Below are 10,185 nucleotides of genomic sequence, written 5' to 3'. Positions count from 1 at the left end.
CGTTTACAGTTCAGAAATATAAAACCCATACGTCTGCTTTTATCTGGCACTCTCACACTACTGGGAACGTTATTCATTAGTGTACACACACTTTAGCTAAAAGGTTTGTCTTCGAGCCCGAAGAGAAGTGCAGTATTTCCCGTGACTACACAGCCCCAGCTGCGACCTACATATTTTGCCACACCCAGCGCAGATATCACCATTGTCCGCAGATGGTCGATGTAGATTCTCTTATCGCCGTCTACGTCTATCATCGGCAGTGAATTTTCTTTTGGTCTCCATCGCATACCCCGCATGCAGACAGGTGCTCTCCTGCCACTGCAAGTCCATGAAAGAGCGCAAACATCTTTGGTGAAAACTTTTAAGAAGTCTTAGTTACTTTCTGTATAGTACCCATGTCTCAGATTCACATATAGTAGGGTTGAGAGAACCACTGCTTGGTACACAGATTTTTGATGGATTGATTGAATCCGCCCCACTCTCGCTTGGAGTCCAAAAGCACTACTGACCTTGGCCAGACTGTTATCAACTTCCTTTAAAAGCAGTGCGTGGATACTATGCTTCCCAGATATGTGAAGTTGTCTACCATGTTAAGGGGTGTCCATTTACGGTGATCTCTGAGGTTGGCTAGATTATATGAAACAAATATTAGTATGAATAGATTGGAATAGTAAAGATTCAAATCAAGATGTGCGAGTCCTGTGGATGATTATGTTCACATATAGGAGCACAACTTTCATGAGATCAAAAGTGATACATTGAATTGGTTTGATTGATGTCAAATAGAATAAAAGATACTTCAAAGTGTTATTTGTGTGTAGGGGTGAAACGTGGCTGAATTATTTTTTTAAATCTCCCAACACTGTGCTTCTCTTATTAAAAACACGCTTTAATGTTCTCTAGACTGTGTATGTTGTGCTCTATGAAATGGGAGATAATTCGTTCGAAGTACACGTTAACTTGGTATCATGACGTATTTGATACTTGTATGAATGGCCCCGCCAACAAACCATCTCGTCTTCCCACCCAATCTCATTTTGTGAGTTTATCTCCCTTTCTCTTCCAGTAAGAAATGATTAAACCCATTGATTCTCTAAACATTACACATTTTCAGTAGATATCTAGCTGTTGACAAGTCACCTAGTATATTTCAATTAAAGAATGTATTCCGTGAATACAAAATAGTGAGACGGGAAGACCTAGAGCCCCGCGATATGAAAGCAGACGCCATGCAGAAGGGAAAGACTTGGGGACAGCTAGAGAGATTCACCTTTAAAAAAAAAAGGATTTTAATAGACATTTTGATAGGTTAGTTTGGCAGCTTCTTCTCAAGCACCAGGGCAATCTCGCCAGGAGAAAGCTGAGTGGAGACTTACGCCCCAAATGGGCCCCCTAGGCACATAGCTAAATGTATGAGGGAAACACAGGCTACCTGATACACTTCTGTTTCAGCAACATTTCCAAGCAATAAAAACAATAAGATGAAACTACTACAATGTAAAAACAAAGTCAACAGTATTCACCCCTGAGATTTATTTTTTGTTTAGTTTTTAGCTCGGCAGTTTGTTTTTAAAAATAATTCTTTGTTTCTAGCTACGTCACAATATGAAGCTCCAATGAAGAGGAATTAATTAAAGGACAGGATCCAGTCGTCGTCAACAGGTGTTCAGTCATTGACATCTGCTTGGGTTACATCGTCTGCTTAGTTTGAGAAACACTGGGCATGGAATGAAAGATATTTAGATATTAACTCTCTACATTGAAATAGAGAACAACAAAACATTTGACAAGTAGACACACACACACACAGAAGAACTCACCATTTATTTGACTGCATTTCTTAATCAGTTTCTGTGAAAGGGATGAAAATGTTGAGCAGTATTATTTGAGTGTCGCACATGGAAAGTTAAAACGTTTGAAATGTACGAACAAAAGAACAAATTTATTACAAAGCTTATATCAACGCACTCTGTTTGTTTGTGTGGTAAAATGTTTGCACACATTATTTCTCCCGCACTTATTCTTAAATCAAGTTGAAACTTTGAATAATTATTCGTTGGCATAGACAAAACATGAATCTAAAAAAAAAAGTAACCATCAGTCAGTTAATTACTAGACCACACTTGAGGACCTTACAGCACTTTCCAAGACCTCTAAATGTCAAAAAAGGAGGGGGACGCGAACGTGATTTTTGTTGCGGTTGATGTGCGGGCATTACTAGTAAAAACTTGGGAAACACTAAAATATGGTCGAAATATCCTACACTATAATTAGATATCCAGATCACTGCTAATGTTTGCAAGTCCTAGAACTCGTCAAGACAGTTATGAAGCAGCAACTGGCAAAACAATTAGCCTTTTCTTTTTGTTTACAAAGCTTCTATCAAGTCACTCTGGCTGTCTGTCTGGTACAATGTCTGTACACGTTATTTCTTATTCTTATTCACCCAATCTCGAATGCATTTAAGAATTTTGCACAATTATTTCTTTACTTGACAAAGCAAGAACTAATTTTAAAAAATGTTCCAATTAGTAAATTAATTATTGGTAATTAATTATTTTCTTTGGTATGTCGCTTAAAAGTTTGAAACTAACAATAGATAGCTATGAAACCTTATATTTTCATAAGCACTTTGCTGACACAGTATTTAGAGTGTTGGCTTTAGGAGGCTTGAGCCCTGGAGTTTGTATTCAAGACATAAAACTTTTTTCTTTAAATATGAAATACATTGAACCACGGTAACCTTCACCAGATGACCCTTTCTTTCTTTCCACTTCCCTTCCCAACTGGTCCATGGCGTATTAAAGAAAGCTATAAAGCATGAAATGGCGCTAAACAGAAACACTTGGTAATCTTTCTAATCGCGCAGATTTATTATAGTTAGTCTAGATCTATTACAAATTTTATAATTTAATTACATGACTGATTCAAAATGATACAATTGCAGTTAATATAAGCTATGTTTTTAAAAAGTATTTTTTAAATATTTTTCTAATTTTTTTTTTTTTTTGTTTTTTTGTTACTCAAACGTACTCCAAAGTTTCATGAGAACCAAGCTTCTAGTTTGTTAACGTCTTCATCGAAATACATAAACTTCCTTTTTTAAATGAGATTTGAACCTACTACTTATGATGGATCCAGTCAGTCAGCCATAAACATTACAAACATGTTCAACTAAACTGAGGCAATGAGCTGCTTTGAATCCACTGTGCAGGCGCTGGAGACCTAGGGACTTACTTCTCACCTTCTTCTGCCTCTTCGATGATTTCTTTGCTGGCCTGTTTCTGGGCGGCTTGTCTGGAAATATGCAAACAAACAACTACCTAAACATTAACGTACTATTTTCTGAATTTAAAAAATAATTCTGTAATAAGATCTATGCGCAAACGGTCGTATTACCACTTTTAGATTACACACCCCTCCTCAATACATTAAACGTATCAGAAATCTTGCAATGGACTCTTGTACACAGTTTGAACTTCTCTATCAACTAGATCTAGTTATAATAAATTATCATAGTGATCTAGAGATAGCATGCCACGCATAAGGATGTCACTAGACAGTGGATAGAGCTTCTTTTTCACATTTCAGGACAGGTCACGGATCGAAGATATTATTTCTGGACAAGTAAGATCTACTAGAATGTTCCAAAAATAGAATCAGCGCTACGTTCACAAACCATGAGTTAAGAGTCATACAGACAGAGTACAACGTCTTTTAAATCACGACACCCTAGACAACACAGCATATTTTAACTGGAACTGTCAAGTTTCTATACTAAAAAATGTTTGACATGTCCCAAGATGTATTTCCAAATCCTTTTGAACTGGTATGTAGTCTTCACAAAGAGTTTATTTCCTTGATTGTCCTGGCTCATATCATCTCATAACTGAACATTAGGGTATACTTTGTATTGATTGTCCTGGCTCATATCATCTCATAACTGAACATTAGGGTATACTTTGCATTGATTGTCCTGGCTCATATTATCTCATAACTGAACATTAGGGTATACTTTGCATTGATTGTCCTGGCTCAGAAACTGTTAACTCGTATTTATTATTCTGCGAGGAGTTAACAATTCCAACAAAAACAATACAAGTCTATGGAAACAATAAGCCCTGGATGACCAAAAAAATCAAACACCTTATTACTGAAAAGAAAACAAAGTATAAGGCTAGCAACGAAGAGTTTATAAATGCTAAAAATAAATTGAGAAAAGCAATAATTGAAGGGAAAAAAACATACAAAGAAAAAATTGTGAATTTCTTTGCAAATAACAACTTAAAACAATGTTGGGAAGGATTGAAGAAAAGAACAGGCTGCGCCTCAAAACGAGAACAAATTTCAGTGGCTGATGATGAGAAATTCGCCAACGAACTAAATTATTTTTATTCTCGTTTTGACAAAGAAAATTTTGTTGATCTACACAAAGAACTTTTAAACACTCTGTCCAAAGGCAAACAAGAGCCCTACGTCAATTTTGTAACTGAGGATGAAGTGACCTTGTTATTTAAAAGAGTAGACGTAACAAAAGCTTTTGGACCAGACAAAATTAGTGGCGAGCTGATCAAGCTATGTGAGGTTCAAATCTCTTCTATCTTTTGTCACATCTTTAACCACTCATTGCAAACGTGCGTAATTCCACACATCTGGAAAACTTCAGAGATCATACCAGTGCCAAAGAAACCAAAAAATAGATTGCATGATCTCCGCCCAGTAGCACTAACACCTATTGTTATGAAATGTTTTGAAAAATATATGCTTAAACAACTTGTAGCAAAAGTCAACAACAGCCTAGACCCTCACCAATTTGCATACAAAGCAGCTAGAGGAACTGAGGATGCCATTCTATTTGCTTTTGGACCAGCTTTATAAGCATCTTGATATACCCAAAACATATGCACGAGTCCTCTTCGTAGATTTCTCCTCGGCATTCAATACCATACAGCCACATCTAATGATAAACAAACTCAGTAACTTAAATGTAAGCCCTTACGTACAAGCATGGGTTCTAAACTTTTTAACCCAACGGCCCCAGTATGTTAAAGTCAACAACACCAAATCGTCAACTCGAGTACTATGTACGGGAGCTCCACAAGGCTGTGTACTTTCTCCTGTACTATACACTCTTTACACTAATGACATAAGAAGCATCTATGACTCAGTTAAACTCATTAAATTCGCTGATGATACTGCCATAGTCAGTCTTATTTCAGGAGACGAAACTCAGTATCGAAGCTCGATAGTAGAGTTTACAAACTGGTGCACCGACAACTTTCTAGAACTGAATGTCACAAAAACTAAAGAACTTATAATAGATTTTAGAAAGAAAAAACAAACTATACGTGAACTACAAATAAACACTACATCTATAGAACAAGTAAACGCATATAAATATCTAGGCATTATCATCAACAACAAGCTTTCATGGGAAGACCACCTTGGAACTCTGACAAAGAATACAGCCCAGCGACTCTTTTTTCTATACAAACTCAATAGCTTTAAACTTAACAAGAAGATCCTTGAGACATTTTACGGCGCGACTATACAAAATCTGCTAACATAAGGAATAACTTGTTGGCAAGGCAACGCTTCATCTAAACTGTTGCGACGTCTATAAAACATCATTAAAAAAAAAGCATCAAAAATAACACTCACAACATTACCACATTTAAAAGAACTTTTTGAGCAAAAGTGCCTAAGAAAAATCGAAAAAATCATGGAAGACAACGGCCACCCGCTCCATCAGAACTACGTCAAGTCGTCGCGAAGTGGGCGACTGCTGTCAATCAAAACAAGAACGGAGCGGTACAAAAACTCGTTCGTACCTCACTCGGTCAGACTATCACCGCCACTCATTGATCAGGGAACATGAAATGCACCAAGATACCTGTGTGTAGTCGCTGTGTAGTCTCTTTATGTTGTGTCTGTTCTATTTATGTGTATGTTTCTGTTGTGTTGTCTTTATATGAGAAAAGAGTCTTTGTAGTCACAACAAATTTCCGTAAGGATCAATAAAGCAGTCTTAGTCTTAGTCTTAGTCTTAGTGTTAATGACACTATAGCAAGACGCGTAGAAGTTTGGGTTTCATCGGGTATTTCCGTCGTGACGCGACAGATCATTTAAAAAGTGAGAACGGAAATAGAAGAGAATTAACGGACAAACGACGAGGAAGGAGACCTGCTGGTAGTTCTAGATCTCTACGACGTAGACTGAGCCCTTATTCAGAAATAGATTGTTTTTCAAGTTCATATCTGGATTTATGCTTTCTTGTTCTGTTGGTTGTTACTATATAAAATATATAAAGAACTCGCGTATGGTATCTACATTCAACTAGATCAACCAACCACATCAACGCATCAGCCGCCATCAACAGTCTATAGGAGATTTTCCTACATGAAGCAGGGCCGGCCTTAGGGAATTGGAGTCACTAGGCAAAGTGAATTTGAAGTGAAGTTGAAAAATTTAAAAAAATGAGACCGAAACATACGCAATCAAATAAAAACCTTCTTGTATCTAGATGTATCTATAATCTATATGTATCTATATGTATCTAGATGTGTCTAGATGTAAATCAACAAAAAAAAAAGTGAAATTCATATAGCGCCGATAGAACGAATGTGCTTCATGGACGATTCCTGATCACCAGGCTAGAAATAAGGTTTCAACATCTCACCAAAAGGAAGAAACATTGGTCTCGCTAACATATGTAGTCTAACAAGTCGTTCTAATCATTTGTCAGTCAACCTGAAATTATATACAGACTTAGAGCTAGGCCAGTAGACATAGAGCCACAGAGCTAGGCCAGTAGATATAGAGCCCCACACTGAGTTTTGTTTTTTGTTTTTTTACATCTCATCCATGTTTTGCATTTTCTTCTACAAAAAAAATTTCTTGAGTCCTGTGCGAGGCCCCCACCAATAGGAGGCCCAAGACGGCTGCCTAGTTAGCCAATGGCAGGCCCTGCATGAAGACATTCCTAAAAAGCCATTTTGTTTAGTATGCATGCATCCAGTAAGAATTGATTTTACTTTAATAAACCATAAAATAATTTGTGTGAACTTTTCAGCACTTTAGACTCAAATTTCCCAGCTCTCTAACTTATATTGCAAACTTTTTAAAAAATTTAATTGGCAATAACCTGGCGTCCTTGACATTGTTTATTTTGTCTGGCGTCCTTGACATTGTTTATTTTGTCTGGCGTCCTTGACATTGTTTATTTTGTCTGGCGTCAATGACATTGTTTATTTTGTCTGGCGTCCTTGACATTGTTTATTTTGTCTGGCGTCAATGACATTGTTTATTTTGTCTGGCGTCCTTGACATTGGTTATTTTGTCTGGCGTCCTTGACATGTTTTTTTTGTCTGGCGTCCTTGACATTGTTTATTTTGTCTGGCGTCCTTGACATGTTTTTTTGTCTGGAGTCCTTGACATTGTTTATTTTGTCTGGCGTCAATGACATTGTTTAATTTGTCTGGCGTCCTTGACATGTTTATTTTGTCTGGCGTCTTTGACATTGTTTATTTTGTCTGGCGTCAATGACATTGTTTATTTTGTCTGTCTAATAACAAAATCTCTCCCAGTCTTCTTCTTTTTAAGCTTTATCAATTTTCTTGAAATTATTTCTCGACCACTGAGTCACTGACAACCTTTCATTTCATTTCTTGTCCTATCTTCCTGTAGTTGCTAAAAGAATGTAAGTCTGATCTTAAGAAATCCAAGTGTAAACAAAGAACTAATTACTCTGATTAACTTAAATGTGAGAATCTCCAAAAGTCGCACGATCTCTAGTAGTCCCAACATCAACAAAACAAAACCAAATATTGACTACAGTCCAATGATAGTCCCTAAAGTTGCAAACAGTACGTACCTAAGTTGTCGTATCTCAGCAAACACATCGTAATCCTTTAATATCGAGTGCTCGTGTATCCCAGGGTCCATGCCTTTAGCTCGTATCAAATCTTCCAAAGCTTGAACTTGTTGCTACATGAAATAAAACTGCTCGTTTCTATTCAAATTTCATTTTTATACACAATACAAAAACCTTAAAGAAATCGAAACTAGTGTTTATTTTATATTTAAATAAGATATTTGCTACAAAACCCAAGTGTCTAGGGCTTGATTCCTGCTAATGAAATTAATTAAGTCAGCATACATTAATGTGTTCAAGACTTAACGCAAAGAACTGTTTGCACATATATTTTTACGTCTCTGAATTACTGTGATAATTAACTAAGTCCATGACGATTACCAAACTAAACAGACAGTTAAAAACTATTTTAATTTCACAGAACTGTCACGAGACATTAGACATACGTTTGTTAATTTTTCTACGATTGAGACTTTGAAGTTGTTTTCTTGTTATTAAAGAACTGCAATAAGTTAGTGGAGTGGTGCAGTAAGTTAGTGGAGTGGTGCAATAAGTTAGTGGAGTGGTGCAGTAAGTAATTGGAGTGGTGCAGTAAGTTAGTGGAGTGGTGCAGTAAGTTAGTGGAGTGGTGCAGTAAGTTAGTGGAGTGGTGCAATAAGTTAGTGGAGTGGTGCAGTAAGTTAGTGGAGTGGTGCAGTAAGTTAGTGGAGTGGTGCAGTAAGTTAGTGGAGTGGTGCAGTAAGTTAGTGGAGTGGTGGTGCAGTAAGTTAGTGGAGTGGTGCAGTAAGTTAGTGGAGTGGTACAGTAAGTTAGTGGAGTGGTACAGTAAGTTAGTGGAGTGGTGCAGTAAGTTAGTGGAGTGGTGCAGTAAGTTATTGGAGAACTGCAATAAGTTAGTGGAGTGGTGCAGTAAGTTAGTGGAGTGGTGCAGTGAGTTAGTGGAGTGGTGCAGCAAGTTAGTGGAGTGGTGCAGCAAGTTAGTGGAGTGGTGCAGTAAGTTAGTGGAGTGGTGCAGCAAGTTAGTGGAGTGGTGCAGTAAGTTAGTGGAGTGGTGCAGTAAGTTAGTGGAGTGGTGCAGTAAGTTAGTGGAGTGGTGCAGTAAGTTAGTGGAGTGGTGCAGTAAGTTAGTGGAGTGGTGCAGCAAGTTAGTGGAGTGGTGCAGCAAGTTAGTGGAGTGGTGCAGTGAGTTAGTGGAGTGGTGGTGCAGTAAGTTAGTGGAGTGGTGCAGTAAGTTAGTGGAGTGGTACAGTAAGTTAGTGGAGTGGTACAGTAAGTTAGTGGAGTGGTGCAGTAAGTTAGTGGAGTGGTGCAGTAAGTTATTGGAGAACTGCAATAAGTTAGTGGAGTGGTGCAGTAAGTTAGTGGAGTGGTGCAGTAAGTTACTGGAGTGGTGCAGTAAGTTAGTGGAGTGGTGCAGTAAGTTATTGGAGAACTGCAATAAGTTAGTGGAGGGATGCAGTCTTTTAGTGGAGTAGTACAGTAAGTTAGTGGAGTGGTGCAGTAAGTTAGTGGAGTGGAGCAGTAAGTTAGTGGAGTGGTGCAGTAAGTTAGTGGAGTGGTGCAGTAAGTTAGTGGAGTGGTGGTGCTGTAAGTTAGTGGAGTGGTGCAGTAAGTTAGTGGAGTGGTGCAGTAAGTTAGTGGAGTGGTGCAGTAAGTTATTGGAGAACTGCAATAAGTTAGTGGAGTGGTGCAGTAAGTTAGTGGAGTGGTGCAGTAAGTTAGTGGAGTGGTGCAGTAAGTTATTGGAGAACTGCAATAAGTTAGTGGAGGGATGCAGTCTTTTAGTGGAGTAGTACAGTAAGTTAGTGGAGTAGTGCAGTAAGTTAGTGGAGTGGTGCAGTAAGTTAGTGGAGTGGTGCAGTAAGTTAGTGGAGTGGTGCAGTAAGTTAGTGGAGTGGTGGTACAGTAAGTTAGTGGAGTGGTGCAGTAAGTTAGTGGAGTGGTGCAGCAAGTTAGTGGAGTGGTGCAGCAAGTTAGTGGAGTGGTGCAGTTAGTGGAGTGGTGGTGCAGTAAGTTAGTGGAGTGGTGCAGTAAGTTAGTGGAGTGGTACAGTAAGTTAGTGGAGTGGTACAGTAAGTTAGTGGAGTGGTGCAGTAAGTTAGTGGAGTGGTGCAGTAAGTTAGTGGAGTGGTGCAGTAAGTTAGTGGAGTGGTGCAGTAAGTTATTGGAGAACTGCAATAAGTTAGTGGAGGGATGCAGTCTTTTAGTGGAGTAGTACAGTAAGTTAGTGGAGTGGTGCAGTAAGTTAGTGGAGTGGTGCAGTAAGTTAGTGGAGTGGTGCAGTAAGTTAGTGGAGTGGTGCAGTAAGTTAT

At 38.3% G+C, this 10,185-nt stretch overlaps 1 protein-coding gene across 10 annotated transcripts in view; it reads right to left on the bottom strand.

Moving 5' to 3' along the window:
• Nucleotides 1-1,516: 1,516 nt before the first annotated feature.
• The window catches only part of LOC106069276 (uncharacterized), a 29,505-nt gene continuing 20,836 nt past the window's right edge, over nucleotides 1,517-10,185 (bottom strand). For 7 of the 10 annotated variants that reach the window (XM_056036037.1, XM_056036034.1, XM_056036039.1 and 4 more), the window contains 4 exons: nucleotides 7,874-7,986; nucleotides 3,238-3,297; nucleotides 1,821-1,851; nucleotides 1,517-1,717 (listed from right to left, as the gene is read on the bottom strand). In XM_056036037.1, coding sequence (XP_055892012.1) covers nucleotides 1,845-1,851; nucleotides 3,238-3,297; nucleotides 7,874-7,986 — 180 coding nt within the window. In that variant the 3' untranslated portion in view covers nucleotides 1,517-1,717; nucleotides 1,821-1,844. Of the gene's footprint in view, nucleotides 1,718-1,820; nucleotides 1,852-3,033; nucleotides 3,298-7,873; nucleotides 7,987-10,185 lie in introns of all 10 variants that reach the window. The other 3 variants (XR_008778979.1, XR_008778978.1, XM_056036035.1) reach the window with 3 other exon arrangements.

This window comes from Biomphalaria glabrata, chromosome 7 (assembly GCF_947242115.1).
Source record: "Biomphalaria glabrata chromosome 7, xgBioGlab47.1, whole genome shotgun sequence".
NCBI lineage: Eukaryota > Metazoa > Mollusca > Gastropoda > Planorbidae > Biomphalaria > Biomphalaria glabrata.
Note: the sequence above shows the minus strand (reverse complement) of the source record. Positions and strands in the feature narration are given on the sequence as shown.